Raw genomic sequence first — 17,600 nt, 5'->3', positions numbered from 1 at the left:
CCATCCTGAAGCATTTCTGCCCCCACCCCCGCCCCAAATCAGTCATTGTCCAACAGGCTATCTCGTGCTCCGACTCTCCTGTTCTGCTCTCCAGTGGCTGACTGGGGCCAGTATCCCTGCCTCACTCCTCACACGCCTGCCCCAGGGTCTCTCCTGGACAGACGTGACCAAGGAGTGGGGCTCTCCACCCCCCAGGAGAGGACACAGAAGGAGGGAGGAAACGGCATCCCCTTCAGGCTCCGCGGAAATAACCCACACCACCGAACAATCGGTTGAATTTTATTTCAAAATTGTACAAAACGGCCATACGTGGCTATAAAAAACTTCGTCTTCAAAACACGTGGAAATTCAGAAACAACAAAACAGGTATCGTTCACAGTGTAATGGAAAAGCTTTCTCTGAGGCAGAAGTTACAACTCTTCCTTCTTCTTTCCTAGTCTCTCATGGTCTCCCTCCCGGAGCGTTCGGATAAAACTGGTAAATCCCAGCTCCTGTAGGGAAGGAGAAGAGAAGAGGACCTGTAACTCCATGAGGATGTGCGCCCTCCCCTTATGCCCCTTCCCTGACCCTCTGCGTGCTCACACTTCTGGACACAGGGAGGCAGCTGAGGGGATGGCCAGGGCCATGTGGGCAGCATTGGCTGCCTATGACTGACTACGAAGAAGCCCTGAAAAGTGGGTGAGGAAATTCTCCCGTGCCCTGGAACCCTGGACTTCTCTGCTCCCACCCTGCTCTTGGGCCAGGACTTGTATGCAAACCTCTTGGAATCCCCCCTTCCAGCCGCCGGAGCCTCGCGTTCCTGGCGCTGCACATCACAGCTGACTGTGCTAGCTGGGAAGCCCCCTCAGTGGCTATTTCCCTGCCCCTCAGCAGACAGAGCTCGGGGCAGTGCCTCCCCACGACTCACCGTCGGGTTGGTGTCATACTTCTCCACGAACTTCCCGTAGTGGTAGTAGTGGAAAGCGGGGTAGGCCTTGACGGCCTCCTGCCGACACAAGTCCTTGTTCTTCTCTTTGACGCAGTCAACAGCGGCACAGGCAATCTGCAGGGTGCAAGGAGGAGGGGGTCAGCATGGGCGTCTCCAATCCGAGAGCTGAGGCCTGGACCCTCTGTGTGCAGGCTGCACCCGAGGCCCAGATCCTGTGATCTCTGAGCTCCTCCCCAACGGCAAGGACACACTGAACCAAAGCAACCCCAGCCCCATGCTCCGCTGAGGCCAACAGCACTTGGCTTTTAATTCTCCAGGCAGACAGGTGAGGAATGCCCTCAGACTACCCTTTAAAATCAAGAGTACAATGTAAAGGAAATTATGACTGGAAAGCATCTGTAAACACTACAAGTTTGTGATACTTTCTGTGAGGCACTGTGGGACTTATTCATTCATCAACTGATATTTCCTGAACATCTTTTTGGGGAGGCAGTGCAGTACCAAGGTCAAGAATAAGAGCTCAGAGGTCAAGTTTTCCGTGTGTAAGTCTTGGCTTGGCTGCATATTAACACGGGAAGTCACTGAGCATCTTGACGTCTCAACACCCTCATCTGTAAAATGGAGATAGTACCAACACCCCGGCTATCAGGACATCCTGAAGACCGAGTGCGGTAAGTCAGGGGAGGGGAAGGGCACGTGGTCAGAGGTCAGTACACATCAGCTGCTGCTGGAGGCACTCCTACTGGCCCAGGACACTCGCTCTGTCCCCAACAGGAGTTCAGAATCTGGTCAGGGAGCTGGGTAAAGAGGCAAATCCAAGGCATGACAAGAGGTGTGTGGAAGTGCTCCAGGGTGCCAGATGGCCTGCAAAGGGGTTCAGAAGCACTCTGCAAAGTTTACCCCCTGGGCAGAGGACTGATGGAGGGGGAGAAGCAGATTCCATCCTGGGGGACACATTCCAGAACCCAGGACAGAGTTCACCATGACTAAAGCAAACGGGTTTTGGCCAAAAAGAGATTCCTAACTTGGCTGCTGCCCTCTTCTCGCCCATCTAACAAATGCCACATGCTGGGCAGTTTTTCCTTATTCATTGCTCTTTCCCAATAAGAGGGTACAAAGCAGACATGGGGAACTTTTCTCCTGTTGAGGGTCACAGAGCAGGGGTGGAGAGGAGAGGGTTGATTAATGGCAAGAGCAATCCATAAGCGTTACAGAAGAGGGGTTGCATTGATGAAGCCAGGCCTGCTCTGGATGCTACGAGGACAGTGGTGACCTTGACAAAGTCAGCCATCGAGCAACTGACATTCTTACTACAGAAAGGCAGTAGAGACCCATAACAAGCAAGATCACTGTGGAGTCTAAAAGATGCCCTAAAGGAACTAAGAGGGTGCTTGGATAGACCACGGCCAGAGGGGCTGCTTTCACCAGGATAGCCAAGGAGGCCTTTCCAAGGAGCTAACATTTAATCTGAGCCATCAGTGATAAGGCAGCCAGCGGCATGAAGGCCCGAGGGAAGAGCACCCAGCTAGGACCAGCCCATGCCAGGACCCGGGAGAGGAATGGGTGTGGCGCCTTGAGGGCCGGAACCCACGCAGGAGCCCACACAGAACGACGACTGTGCTGGAGGTTTAAAGCTGCTGAACAGCCGAGACTCACAGGGTTCTCTGCTGCTGGTTATTCACATTTGGATGGAGACCCCCTTTCCAGGCGGGAGAGCCCTGCAGGGCACCAACAGTCATGCCTATTTACCTGTGCCCAGGTGAGCAGGGCTGACAGGCAGTGAAGAGTGAGCCTTGCATTCTGGTTGCCACTCGCTCGTTCCCCACTTACCCACCCTCAGGCCCCCTTCTACCTCCTCGGCTACTCAGCATTCTACACGATGAGCCCTCTTAGAGCAGAGTCTGCAAACTGCACACAATCGCTATTTGACTCTCAGTCCTCTTCTGTTTGGTCCATAGAAAATTAAAAAAAAAAAAAATCTAACTTAGTTGCCAACCTAGAAAAAGAGCCCAAAGATTTTTACATAAAGTTTGGCTTTCCAGCTTTTCTTTAAAAGCCAAATCTGAGGGCACTTGCCCTGCATTCCCACAGGCAATATGCGGCTAGGAAAAGTGGGGTAGCTGTCTCCTTCAGGCAGGGTCAGCTTGCTGTCTGTGTCCACACGTACCAGCAGGCTTCTGAGAATTCCAGCTCATCCTCTAAAGCCCTTCCTGATTTATTTAGGAATGTGAGGCAGAGGCTCCTCTGGCCATCTTCAGGGTTCCATTTCTCAGGGCAGGTGCTGAGCGGCCGGCCCCTTGGGAACCATGCACCAGGGCAGCCCTTGTCTAGGGGCCATCGCTCCCCCGCTAGGCTGTGAAAGGGTTTAATGAGCTTTGCTCCAGGCCGCTGCTCTCCCTGCATCCGCTTTAAATTATGAATTTAATTTGTATACATTCCCTGGAGCTGTGGGAAATGTAGTGTATGGTTTTATAAATTGACTAAATAAAAAATGGGTACTTATTCTGAACCCCCTAATATAGCTGCCAGTTACATATATGAAGTGCTTCCTCCAATTGCAAAGGCTCCTCAGCTCTCAGTCTCTATAGCAGAAGGGGAGACAAGCATGGGCCCTCTACAGGAAGTGGCTTAGACTCTCTGGAAAGAAGGCAGCAAATAAACGTCTCCACATCTATCCCAGTTTCACCTAAGTGCTGCCCCCCTTACACCCACTCAAGATTTGCACCAACTCACCCACAGCACTGAACGTACACTAACTTCCAGATTTATTCCATGGTAGGTGGCTGTCAGAATCCTGCAATGTCCTGTCCGTCCAGTACTTGCCAATGGCCCCTGCAACTCTTGGCTGAAGGGAGCTAGAAATGAGGCCAGTGATGGAGAGGCTTGAGGACTTCCTCAGCCGCTGAGGGGGACGACTCTGTCCCTTTTGAGGTCTCCAGGGACTGAGCCTAGTTAGCCATGCAGTGATTTGCTCATTAACACACCTGCTCTGGCTTCCCTTCCTCCATGCCCTCAACTGCTCCCCAAGACCACCTCCCCAGAAATCCCCTGCACAGGAGCCCAGGCCCCGAGTCCACTTCCGGGAGACCTCTGACAGCGCCTATACATTTGGTTCTGATGCTTCCCCTTTCCATCTGGAGGCTCTGGGCTAGTCATTTAACCCCGCTGAGACTCAATCTCCTCATCTGTAAAATGAGGCAGTAATAATACCCAGGTGACTAAACTACCGTGAGGACAACGTACAAAAGGCTTTAGAAGTAATAGCAGCAGAAGAGGAGGAGCACTTAAGAACTATCAAACATGCTACCCAATTCCTTTATCCAGTCAACATCTACAGAGATTTCGGGCGGCAAGACTGTGGGGGATTCAAGGGCAAATGAGGTCTCTGCCCTCAGGGAGATCACCCTTCTATGACCTCGAGGGACGATACACAACACACACCGCACAGCCAGAGCTACCCTAGCTTCGCCAGCCAATCAGAGAGGGGCTCCCGCTGTTCCAGGGCCTGCTCCTGGGATGACCTTGCACCTGGCTGGGAGCTGTGCTGTACTGCTGACCCCCACTACCACCCCCGAGCTGGGACACTTCGCTGAGCAGTCAGAGACAGGCCCCACTTTGCCAGGCCAGTGGTCAGCCTTCCACTTGAGATCCTTGTCCTTATGGCCACCTCTAGAATGCCTCCTGTTCCAACACTAACAGTGTGCAGCCCTTTCTCCCCCCAGCATGTCAACTGCTAAAGTCCCCAGTAACCTCCTGGGAGGGGGAGGCTCCCCAGTTAAAATATGAGCTGCCTCATGTGGCTTTATTGATTCAGTAAAATAAATCTCTGCAGGAGCTAATATTGACTTTGGCTATGAAAATGGAAGTGAACAACCAACTGCATATTGATTGGGGAAGGAACAGGGACAAGCTTCTGGGTGGAAAAAAAATGCAATTCTGGCTCACAGGTGGCAGCATGGGGTGTCAGGAAGAATCGGGAGTCAGGAGACCCACTTCTGGCTGTCAGTGACACACAGGGTGTCCCTGGGCAAGAGACACAGCTCCTCCTTTCTGGGCCTTCATTCCTCAGGAGGAGGAGAGGGCTGGACAGGCCAGCAGTCCCTAAACACCAGCCTGTGGTCAGCACAAATTGCTGGAGCCATCCACCGAGGCTCTGATCTGATAGTTCCAGGATGGCACCCAGCCATCACAGCACCAGCACTCCTGGCTGAAAACAGGATGCTTCCTGCTGCTACTGAGAGGCGTCTCCAGGAACGTTGGCCTGCCAGCTGCCTGGGACAGAGAAGTTAAGTGTGTTCCTGAAAATGAGTGAGGGTGATGCTTGGCTTGGAAGGAGAGACAAGGAATAACAGGGGGAATAACTCTAGGAAAAGGTCAGCAACGTTACTGGCCCAAGTTTAGATAATTAAGCAAAGGCATATCGGTATCTCAGAGAAGGAGGGGGTCACCATGGAAACGAGACCCCTGTGCATCAGCAGGGGGGATGGAGAAGAGAAGGAACAGCCCTCAGCTGCCAATGGCGGGCATAGCCAGCCTGGTCTCATGAGGACTGGTGTGATCCCCTCCCAGGCCCTGGAGACCTGAGCAGCCATGGGGCGGGGAGCCCCCACACTGGTCACCCTCCTGTGTGCCCAGGGCACCAGGTGTTCTGGGTAAAGAATGATGGGAGCTGTGTGGAGAGACTGCCAGTCCAGCTCTGGTCCTGGGGAGTAAAGGCCTCCCTGAACCAACCCACGCCCAGCCCTGCAGGGACAAGCAGCCTGGGCTGTGCTGGAGCGGCCAGACTGGGAGCAGCCACCCTGCTCAGGTCGAGGGTGGCAGAAGTGGGTGGAGGGGTGAGGGAGACAGAAGACAGGAAGCACCTCCCTGCCGTGCCCCTCTCAATGCAAGCCAAGTGGCAGGGAGAGAACAGAAGTGTTTCTGGTCCTTATATTCCCTCTTGATGGTGAAGGGTGTCTCAAGGGCACAGGCAGGGCTCGCAGGTGACCATGGGACTTCCTGGTTCAGGGAAGGTGTCTGGAGCCTGAGTCCTCCCACATGTGCCTGGCTTCCTCTGACTCACTGTTCCTATACAGCTCTCATCACCCCATCACTGCCACTGCGGGGCCAATGCAAGGCGATCTCAGCATCTGTATCCCACCTGCCCCAGCTGTGCCTGACAGGAAAAATAAGGCAGAGATGTATCGGACTTTGGATTTGGGTGTGTGTGTGTCTGGGGGGCATTTCAGGGGACAGGTTCCTATGATGGAGCCCTAGGCTGGGAAGAGTCTTTGAGACCATCTAAACCAGGCTGCGACTTTAGAAGAAGGAAACGTTGAGACCTGGAGAGTCTTAGAGCTCAGGCAGTTTAGCAGCAGCCCAGATGCACCAGCCTGAATTCTGGGGTCTTCTTGCTGCCATATGTCCCCTCAGCCTCGGAGTCTGCCCAGTCTGCTGGAGCTGCCTGGGGGACTGCCTGGAGCCCCCTCCCTGTTCTCTAAGCCGATCTGCAGCTCTAGCTTGTTAATTTTCTGCTTCATCAGTCAGCAGCTGCAGGAGCCTTTCACTTAGGCGGGATGAGGCTCCGTTCCCACGGCCTTGCTCTCCTCCACCTTGGCCGCCTCCAGTTGACTTTTGTGAGATATTTTTATTTGTACTTTTAATTACACAAGTAGTGCATGACTACAAATCCTACCATAAAAAGATGTGAGCATTAAAAAAGAATGAACAAATGACCCCTTTACCATCCCCTCCTTCAAGGAAGGGCTGTAACGGTTCAGTGTATCCCTTTCAGTCGATTTTGCAGCATAAAGGCAGCCAGCTCTATCCTGCCTTCTGAAAAGGATGTCCTGGTTGCCAGAAATCCCTGTGTCTCAGCAGAAGCTGCTTAGGGAGGGCAACCTGAACAGAAGGGAGGAAGGTGTGGGCACTGGTGGTAGTGGGAAGCTGGAGGCGGGACAAGAGATGAAGAGGAAGGGTGTCCTTACCTTTCGGTCATCTTTGAAGGCATCAGCAGTGGCAGTAAAGTGCGGAATGACCTTCTTACAGTGCGGGCACCCTGTGTGAGAGGGAAGGAGAAAACACTGCACACGGAGCAGGGCACCCTGTGTGAGAGGGAAGGGGAGAGCACTGCACACGGAGCAGGGCCAGGGGCCCTGCCTGGAACCTCCAGAGAGGCCTCTCCAGGAGTTTCTCTCCTCCCGACAGACTTCAGGGTTCATCTGACTCCCACCCACTGCACACCCACCGTCAGGGTTCAGGTATCAACCCCACCACTCGAACTCTGCATTGTGCGTCTGCTGTCGGCACGAGGGCTCTGCAGGAGGCCTGTGCCAGTGTGAGGTTCACTCTTGCCTGGGACCTCCCACACCATACCCTCCCACCCCACACCCACTCCCAAGGCTGGGGGTGGGGGACACAGACACTGGGGTCTTGCACTGCAAGCTCCTTGCACGGAGGGCTGCCCTCAGGGCTCAGAAGAGCCTGATCCAGGGTGCAGCAGGAGCTTCGGGCTTAGAAGAGAAGGACATGTGCGCTGGCTTCTCGGAGCCTGTTATGAAGCTCCTTCTTGTGCCCCAGTGACAATGGCAGAGCTCACCACTTCACGATTGAAAAGGTGCATGTGGGAATGTGGAGGGTGGGCGCAAGCACTCTGCCTGACTCGGGCAGCTCATGCATTGCTGTCGATTCCCACAATCCCCCCAGCTGTCATGCTGTCCTTCCATTCCTGCCCTAGAGTCTGCCTGAACTCTGGATCCAGGGATGGGAGCGTCGAGGTCAGGCTAAGAGGAGGACAGGCTGCTGGAGTCCCTGCTGCTTCTCAGGGCCTGGGTTCCCGACCCGGGGACGAGGACCACAGCTCCAGAGGCCCTGAATGGGACAGTGGCATCTGTGCGGCCCCGAGCCCCTCCGGTTCCAGTGACAGGTCCCCAGCATGGGGCCCACCTGTGTGTGGCCACTTTCTCCTGTCTCAGCAAGCCCAGGACACCGTCCTCCAGGAAGGAAGCCCAAGAAACTGCAGGCTGCTCTGGCCCAAACCTGCTTTCCCAGCCTTCCCCTCAGCTTTGGTCCATCAAAACCCAAACCCACCTCTCCCTACCACTCTCCAGACACTGAACCCAACTGCCAACAGAACAGAACTGCTTTGAGGGAAGGAGTTCCCTGACTGTGGTAATTAATTCTGATCAAAACACAGGTGGAAGAGGCCAGATGCCCCGTGGGGAGCCCTGGCTCCAGCCAACTTCTTGACCAACAGTCGGACCAGGCCTTCGGGCCCTCCCACGGCCTTGGGGAAGCCAAGGCAGAGAACAGAGACAGCCTGGCTCATCTGCTCTCCCTCTTTTTAAAATAAGGTAATAATGACTGGCGCTTCAAAGGGTTTTGTGAAACCAAATTAAGGCAGGGCTAAAACTTTAATCTGAATTTAGCACCTGAGCTGGTTTCTGAGATGGGTGTGACCACCCATACGGCCTGGCTAGTGGAGTGGCCAGCTGGTCCCAGAGCAGCATGGATGGTGGTCATGGGAGGATTTTCCCAACGTGCATCACGGGAGTAGAGAGCTGGGCTGGTTACAGTTACAGCAGAACTGAGACAAAGTACTGAGCACAGCCTAACTCATGGCAGATGCCAATGGCAATTACAAGAACACAGTACTAATTTGACCCAATAGAGGGAAGAATGGCTCAAATTCATGCAAATATCAATACTACAAAGGAATGATGGTGTAGAGCTTTCAAAACATTTAAAGAGCAAAATATACTGGTTAAGAGTTCATCAAAGTGTGCCCTGCACACTAGAGGTCCTCTGTGAGTGGCACATGAATGCCCGCTAAGACAACAGGCTGGCTGGAAATAAGCTACTCCCTTCCCCCAAATCTGGTATCACTACTAATTTCTCCTTTTTAACTTCTCTGCTTACGGAAAGCATAAAGGTCACTGTCAGTTTAGTGCAAATTCCTGCTACCATCGATTTAAAGCGTCCAGGTCTCAGATTAATGGCCTTCTGCCTCATCTCATTTTCTCATTATCCAAAAGAAAGAGCATGGCAGATGAATAACTAGAGGGGAGGTTGTTTTAGAAAGGGCATGAAGATGTTCCCCAGACATGTCAGGTGGGCCAGAAAAGGCATGATTTTTTAATACGGGCTCTTTAAAAAGGCACCACCTCTGTGTCGCGGGAAACTAATGCAGCCTCCCAGGGTTGGGAGGGAGGAACAAAGACCAAGGACAGGACAGGAAATTCCAATTCCAACTCAGCCAAGCTGGCCGAAGAAGGGCAGTCACCATGACCAGACCATTCAGAGCAAACAGAGGGGCTTGGAACAGGAGAGAACAACAAACAGCAGGAGAAAGAGCTCTGTAGAAACCAGGGAGGGAGGCTGTGGGGGAGATGGGGCAGGGGGGCCAGGGCAAATGGGTGCTTGCTTTTCACTTTACACCTACCTTTATCAGGTATGTGACCTTTCTGCAGTATTTAGGTTCTTTATATACAAATTAAGTATATGTTACAGTCCATGGGGTAGCAAAGAGTCAGACACGACTGAGTGACAAACCCTTTTACTTCACTTCACTATACACTACCTATAGGATAAATAAGAATATATTATTTTATTGCTATTTTATTGCCAAGAAAAAGAAATGCAAAAAGACAAAATGGTTGTCTGAGGAGGCCTTACAAATAGCTGAGAAAAGAAGAGAAGCGACAGGCAAAGGAGAAAAGGAAAGATACACCCATTCGAATGCAGAGTTCCAAAGAATAGCAAGGAGAGATAAGAAAGCCTTCCTCAGTGATCAGTGTGAAGAAATAGAGGAAAAACAATAGAATGGGAAAGACTAGAGATCTTTTCAAGAAAATTAGAGATACCAAGGGAATATTTCATGCAAAGATGGGCACAATAAAGGACAGAAATGGTAAGGATCTGACGGAAGCAGCAGATATTAAGAGGGGGCAAGAATACACAGAAGAACTACACAAAAAAGATCTTCATGACCCAGAGAACCACGATGGTGTGATCACTCACCTAGAACCAGACATCCTGGTATGTGGGCCTTAGGAAGCATCACTATGAACTAAGTTAGTGGAAGTGATGGAATTCCAGCTGAGCTATTTCAAATCCTGAAAGATGATGCTGTGAAAGTGCTGTACTCAATATGCCAACAAATCTGGAAAACTCAGCAGTGGCCACAGGACTGGAACAGGTCAGTTTTCATTCCAATCCCAAAGAAAGGCAAAGACAAAGAATGTTCAAACTACTGCACAATTGCACTCATCTCACATGCTAGCAAAGTAATGCTCAAAATTCTCCAAGCCAGGATTCAACAGTACGTGAACCGTGAACTTCCAGATGTTCAAGCTGGATTTAGGCAGAGGAACCAGAGATCAAATTTCAAACATCTGTTGGATCATCAAAAAAGCAAGAGAGTTCCAGAAAAACATCTACTTCTGCTTTATTGATTATCCCAAAGCCTTTGACTGTGTGGATCACAACAAACTATGGACAATTCTTCAAGAGAGGGGAATACCAGACCACCTGACCTGCTTCCTGAGAAATCTGTAGGCACATCAAGAAGCAACAGTTAGAACCAGACATGGAATAACAGACTGGTTCCAAATCAGGAAAGAAGTATGTCAAGGCTGTATATTGTCACCCTGCTTATTTAACTTTTATGCAGAGTACATCATGAGAAATGCCAGGCTGGATGAAGCACAAGCTGGAATCAAGACTGCCGGGAGAAATATCAATAACCTCAGATATGCAGATGACACTACCCTTATGGCAGAAAGCGAAGAACTAGAGAGCCTCTTGATGAATGTGAAAGAGGAGAGTAAAAAAGCTGGCTTAAAACTCAACATTCAAAAAATGAAGATCATGGCATCTGGTCCCATCACTTCATGGCAAATAGATGGAGAAACAATGGAAACAGTGACAGACTTTATTTTTCTGGGCTCCAAAATCACTGCAGATGGTGACTGCAGCCATGAAATTAAAAGATGCTTGCTCCTTGGAAGAAAAGTTATGACCAACCTAGACAGCATATTAAAAAGCAGGGATATTACTTTGCCAACAAAGGTCCATCTAGTCAAAGTTATGGTTTTTCCAATAGTCATGTATGGATGTAAGAGTTGGACTATAAAGAAAGCTGAGTGCTGAAGAATTGATGCTTTTGAACTGTGGTGTTGAAGAAGACTCTTGAGAGTCCTTGGACTGCAAGGAGATCCAACCAGTCCATCCTAAAGGAAATCAGTTCTGAATATTCATTGGAAGGACTGACGCTGAAGCTGAAACTCCAATACTTTGGCCACCTGATGCGAAGAAATGACTCCTTGGAAAAGACCTTGATGCTGGGAAACATTGAAGGCAAGAGGAGAAGGGGACAACAGAGGATGAGATGGTAGGATGGCATCACCAATTTGATGGACATGAGTTTGAGCAAGCTCCGGGAGCTGGTGATGGACAGAGAAGCCTGGCATGCTATACAGTCCATTTGGTTGCAAAGAGTCAGACATGACTGAACGACTGAACTGTACTGATTTTATTGCTGAAAACATTTTAAATATTTTTTTCCATTAGGTAGTCCCCTCCCTCCGCCCTTGTCCAGTGATGAACACACGTCTCAGAGCCTGGAGCAGAGCTCAGGGCAGGACATGGCAGCAAGGGAGATGGGAGACTCCAGACACCAAGCCCTCTGCCAGCAGCTGAGTCGCTCAGCAACAGGCCCTGCATGGATCACATTTAGTTATTTCTCATTGGGATGGACTGTGAGACTTTTGAGGTGGGCAGGGACCAGGCCTCTCTCCCGGGTATCCTGGGTCCCAAACATGAAGCACAAAGCTGTTACTTTAAGGAGGTCATTAGCACCCCAGCAGGGAATGTGTCCCCACTGAGGTCTGAGGGCAAGGGGAGAGAATTTGGGGAAAGTATTCAGTCTGGACTCTCTCAAGTCCACCCCATGGCTGGCCAAAGACTCTCCAGCCAGGTTCTCACCAGGTGCTGGGAAGTAACTACCCTCTGAATCAGGACTGTGGCTAAGAGAGGGTATCAGCCCAGGCCGTGGGAAGGGCTCCATCATCACTAACTTGCTGCCAAGCCTCAGGCAAGTCAGGCAATTCCTGGTCTAGTGCTGCACCCCCAACTCTGCCTGGAAGGAAGACAGCTTCTTAAGATCCACGCAGGCTTCTGGACTTACTCTCAGGACAGAGGAGGACAGGAGGACGCTCTGCAAGGAACTGAAAGAGAGCAAGGCCCACTTGCAGAAGAAAAGGCACAACCAGAGGAAGCGTCAGCCACAAGAGGGTGGGGCTGGGGGCTAGAACAGGAAGCGACCTGCCTGGACAGTGAGAGCTGAGCAGACTTTCTCACTGGACAGGAAGGGACAGGAGGCTAGGACTAGACTGAGCCGCCTGCATCTCTCTGGAGTGCAGCTTTGTTATTCCCACTCCATTACACTAAGCTGTAACCCGGGGGAGAAAGGGCAGAGCAAGAAATTCAAGAGCCTTTCCTTTAAGAATCAGTGAACAACTTTAAAACGGGAACACACAAAATTTGAGATCACAAACACCTACATCAGCAGAGCACATCATTCCCTCAACTTAAGCTTTGATTAAAATGTGGATCCCGGTGGGGAGCTCTGAGCAAATGTGACTGAACTTCCACCACAGCTTCAACCCCATGGCTGCAGAGCCACTCAGGAAGGTCAGGGAGAGGAGGCCGGGCTGGCGGTGCTCAGGAAGACAGGAACACAGAGGCCTAATGAGGCGGGCTGAATTCCCAGCTAAGAAGTACCAGGGTTCAAAGGTGAAGTCAATGGCTGGAGGGATGTAGGGAGCCAGAGGTGGGAGAGTCCAGGGACGTGAGGTGGCTGAGTAATCGTTAATACAAGGCAGGCCCCAGGCACAGGCAGAAACAGAGGGCTTTAGGACTATTGTGAGAACAGAACCCAACCCAGCTGGTCCTGGATTCTGAAGGACCTCAGCCAGGAATGAAACTAGAGCCCTGCTCACAGCGAAAATGGCCCAGAGTTGGCTTGTGGCTGCCCAGGTCCCTAGGGGATCTTCTCACCCCATCCTTCACCCCTCAGCGAGTGCCCCAGCGACTTACATGGGGCGTAGAACATGACCAAGGCATGCTTCTTCCGCTTCAGCGTCTCCCGGAAGTTGTCCCCAGCCAGATGCAACACGCTGGTCTGCTGCTCTTCCCAGGCAGGGTCTGGGGGTGGAGGGGACTCGGGGCTAAAGGAATCGGAGCGGAGGGCAGACAGTCATTGAGAGAAGTGCTTCCACCACCACCCAACCCCCAACCACTCAGGGGAGCACATAAGAGAAAATCGCTTTGCATCCTCTCCAAAACTGAATTTAAATCCTCAGTTGAAACAGAAAGAAAAGTGAACTGTCTGCAAAGATTCCCTCCAGGGAGCCTCTTAAGAAGCCATTTTGTGAAGGTGTGAAGGACCTGAGCCTGTTTTGGGGACAAGGAGCCTCTCCAGTCGTCTCCTTGCCCTGGGGAGAACCCTAGCACCCGGGCCCCCTCTTTCCCTCCCTCATGCCTCTTCTGGTACCCTAAGCACGCCATGATCTTCTGCTCCTGAGCCTTTGTTCCGGTGGAGAGAGCAGGGGCCAAAGAGTGAGGTAGGGTCTGCGTTCAAATCCAGATTACCGCTCACCTGTGTGACCTTGGGTGAAGTTACCAAACCCTTCTGGGCTTCCATTTTCCTTTCTGTTAAATGAGTACAATGATGCCTACCTACTGGGATCCTTAAGAAGAGCAGAGACAGAGTATGTAAAGCACCTAGTCGGTCAAGCATCTAACAGCTGCTAAGAGCCTGAAAGCGCTCATAAAGGACAGGCAGGCATTTGATAAAGGTTCACAATGTTTCAGTCTACTTCTGTCCACTGGTTCCCTCCACTCGGCCTCACAGAAGTATAGATCTCCAGGGTCTTTTAAAGCCCTTGCTGCCCTTGACCCCCTTCCTACAATCGTGCTTCTCTCTCCCTTCTCTGAGAAGTGGCTCTGGGGAGTGGTCCAGAACCCATGCTGCCACATCCACTCCCTGCCTGCACTCCCTTCTTCTCCTGGTGCCACATAGCTCCGGCCTGCCAGACCTCAGGCCTCGTACCCAGCGAGGGCAGCATAGCGCAGTGCCAGCTGCCCCAAGTTCACGCTCATCTTTCGGAAGCCCTCCTTCCAGGCACGTGCAGAGACCCCACCCACCTTCCCCAAAGCCCATTCTCTTCTTCTGGTTCCATCTCCACGCTCCTGCAATTCTCAAAAGGTTTCATCCACCTGCATGGCTTCCATAACCCCCTAGGCTGAGGATGACTTGAGCCCTGACCTCTCATCCAAGCCCATTTCCAGGTGTTCTCCTGGTATTTCCACTTGGAGGTCCAACTGTCACCCCAATCCCAGCAAGATTTCCCCTTCCTCCACACCTCCTGAAACAGTTTTCTTCCCCATCTTCTTTCTTTGGTCAATGGCACCCCTGCTCTGGTGCCCAAGACTGGCCCCTCCCAGCCTTCCTGTCTTGCCCCGTTCTTGGCCCTCCAGATCCCCTCATCCACCCTGGGTTCCTCAGCTGACACCACCCACCAACCCTCTGCTCTGCTCTGTCCCAGGATCCTGCCTCCCTGGGCTGGTCTGCTGGTGGGCACATCTTAGTCACCTGATTGGGTCACTCGTGCACAAGCCTGGAGGCGCCAGCAACCTCACCCGACACCATCTGCTCGCCCTCCTGCTGGTGGCCTCAGCCCCTCATCATCTCAAAGCATCTGCCGTTAAACTAGGCTCTGCCTGGTGAATTCCCTTTGAGCTCCCAAAGAACCACAGTGTGTCCCGAGGAAAGGCACTTCACTTCTCTGAACCAAGGAAACAGGGGTAGGCCTCGGTAGGATCTGAGTATCAAATGGGGCAACAAGTTACACAAGCACGCTGCCAAGGCTGGGAGGTTCCAGCACCATCAGTCACTGCACCACATGAGAGCTGGCATCAATAACAAACACAGCTTCCTCTGAGTATTTCCACACACCATGCACAATAATCCAATTTAATTCTCTGAACAAGTCTATGGGAAAAGTATTGCCTCCACTTTATAGATGGGAAGCTGGGGCTTAGCAGGGTCGGGTAAATGGCCCAGGGTCATGATCTGAGTGCAGGGTTCTCACTCCGAAGCCCACGTTCTGACCCTAGTGCTTTTCCAGGTGGTGACAAGGACAGGAAGGACAGACACCCTTCACGCTCACTATCTGTGTCCAGTCCTCTGGACCAAGGATTGCCATGATCAATTCGCTGGTTCCCCCAGCTCTCTAACCACAGTACAAGCCCCAGGGACCTCACCTGAGCCCCCACCCTGTTCAGTCCTTCGCAGGGAACCAGCCCTGGCAGCAGAGCGTGGCCAGAGAGGCAGGTGTGAAGAGCAACCTGCCTCCTGTACCAGAGGACCGGCAGAGAGAACGTCTCGTTCGTCCCTGTTGGAGATGAACCACTGCTCCCTCTGGTCCTAAGACAAGGCCTGGCTACTCTGAGCATCCACCCCTAGTGCTCAGCAGGAGACTGGAGGGGCCGAGACCAGGACCTGACCAGTCCACTCACCTCTTGCCGGGAGCCTCTCCTGAACAGAGTGGTAACTTTGCTCCTGTTCCATAAGCCGGTGTTTCTCAAAACCCCATCACTGATTTCTTTCATTCACATTTTCTGAAGCAAAGGTTCAGAATCTGCACTTCAATAAGCACCTCAACACCAGGTAATATTAACACACATCCAAGTTTGAGGACCAGTGTTCTGACAAAGCAACTGCCCCTGGATGCTGCTACTGAGCACAGTTCTCGCGTCACTGTGCGACCCTCAAGTCTCGGTTCTCACACGGGCGTGACTATGCCACATACCAGGGGCCTCTGCAAAGGCTGAAGACTGTCTTCTTTGACTTTACCTTTCTGTCGGTGCAGAAATGGGGCAGTATTCTCAAATATTCAAGTTATGCATGGGTATGTGTCTCGGGGGAGGGGTGAGGACAGGCGAAAGCACTTGTGTGCTGGCCCAGTTAGTCCCCTCACAGGAGGGGGAGAGGCTAGTAACTGCAGGTCCCAAAGTCCTCGAACGAGTAATTTCAAGGCTCCTCGTGACGTTTTTTGGACTTGCAGGCTACCATGGAGTGAACTGTCTCCCCAACCCCAAACTCCTATGCTGAAGTCCTAATCCCAAGTACCCTCGAACGGGACTGTATGTGGAGAAAGGGTCTTTAGAGAAGTAAGTTAAAATGAGGTCATTCGGGTAGACCCTAATCTGATCTTACTGGTGTCCTTTAAAGAAGAGGAGATTAGGACACAGCCAGGGGGAAGAGGACACAGGGAGATGGCCACAGAGAGGCCTCAGAGAAAGCAACCCCCCCTGACATCTTATCTGGTCTCTAGAATTGTAAAAAAACAAAAAAGAAAAAAATTAACTCCTGCTATTAAGCCACAAGGCCTGTGGTCCTGGCAGTGGCAGCCCTCACAAACTAATACCCAGGCAGAGGGAGCTCTTCAAGCCTTTCTTTTCAACCCCAAACCACCACGGGCTGCCCCATGGACACTACTGAAGGCCCAGAATTGGGCCCCCTATAGTCCAGCTCTCGCCGTGAAGAGCTGGGTTTCCTTTGTCCACTCACATGGAATGGAATAAAGTGTATTTGATGAAACCTGGGGCTAGCACACTGGGAAAGGGTGTCCTAGTAAAGAAACACATGGCTTCCGGCAGCTGAAGCCACCACACCTGGAAAGGTTACTGTGACCTGCTGGATGAGGACATGGGGTCAGCACACCTGAGGTGCCCTAAGGATTGGGAAGCCCTATCTGTCTTGGCTCCCAGGCCCTGAGCCAAGGTCAGCAGCTCTGACAGCCAGGGACCAGCATGTGCTATTGAGACCATCAGACTCACTTTCGCATCCACTCAACGAAGCTCTTCTTTGTTCTGAGCGCAGGCACTGCATACTTCTCTCCATTCTTAAAATATTTGAGTGTAGGAAACTCGGAGATATGGAATCGTTCTGCCAGGGCCTTGTTGACGGTGGCATCGACAGCTGCAAGGACACCAGAGCTCTGGGATGGGGGAGAGGCCAACCATGCATGACACCCTCAGACGCGGTGCTGGCAGAAGAGGAGCCCGGACGCCAGCCCCAGCCCACCTTGGGCCTGTCAGAACCTCATGGGGTGGGAACTCCATACATCCCAGGAACAACCGGACACTGGTGTGTCCACCAATCTCATTTGTGGCCTGAGATGAAGCCTTTTTATCGTCCCCATCAACCAGGTGTTGCAGACTGCGGCTGTTCCCAATAGGCAAGGTCCCACAGGAAAAGAACCATGGGGCTTCATCCCAGAGCCCACAACCTTGGCAGAGGTCACCTGGATGGGTACCTCCAGGTACATTCCTCTGAACCAGACCCCACAGTCTCTGAGCACTGATCCACCCTTGGTAGGAGTCCCACCTGCTGGACTAAGACACATCTACTTGGGGACAGAGAAGTCCCGCAGGGCTCCATGGAGCTGGGGAGCTGCTACAGAGCTTACAGGGGAAAGTTGTCCTAATGGTTCATATTACTGAATGATACGGATTTAGTAGAGAGCCATGGGGGAGGTTAAGGAAAGAAAGCTTACGTCTCCTTCTCCGTGGAGGACTTCCGCTGCATTCTCAAACTCTGGCTTCATTTTCTTACAGTGTCCACACC

The 17,600-nt window shown here is 52.0% G+C and overlaps 1 protein-coding gene across 1 annotated transcript in view; it reads right to left on the bottom strand.

Moving 5' to 3' along the window:
* Positions 1-263: 263 nt before the first annotated feature.
* PDIA5 (protein disulfide isomerase family A member 5) overlaps positions 264-17,600 on the bottom strand; it is a 93,428-nt gene continuing 76,091 nt past the window's right edge. Inside the window, exons 12-17 of the mRNA XM_055395329.2 lie at positions 17,530-17,600; positions 16,811-16,971; positions 13,004-13,134; positions 6,895-6,965; positions 908-1,042; positions 264-491 (exon numbers count right to left, since the gene is read on the bottom strand). Coding sequence (XP_055251304.2) covers positions 411-491; positions 908-1,042; positions 6,895-6,965; positions 13,004-13,134; positions 16,811-16,971; positions 17,530-17,600 — 650 coding nt within the window. The 3' untranslated portion in view covers positions 264-410. The remainder of the gene's footprint in view (positions 492-907; positions 1,043-6,894; positions 6,966-13,003; positions 13,135-16,810; positions 16,972-17,529) is intronic.

This window comes from Moschus berezovskii, chromosome 1, assembly GCF_049115385.1.
Source record: "Moschus berezovskii isolate FMDL1 chromosome 1, NW_MosBer_1.0, whole genome shotgun sequence".
Lineage (NCBI taxonomy): Eukaryota > Metazoa > Chordata > Mammalia > Artiodactyla > Moschidae > Moschus > Moschus berezovskii.
The sequence above is the reverse complement of the archived record's forward strand: the minus strand, read 5'-3'. Positions and strand labels throughout refer to the sequence as shown.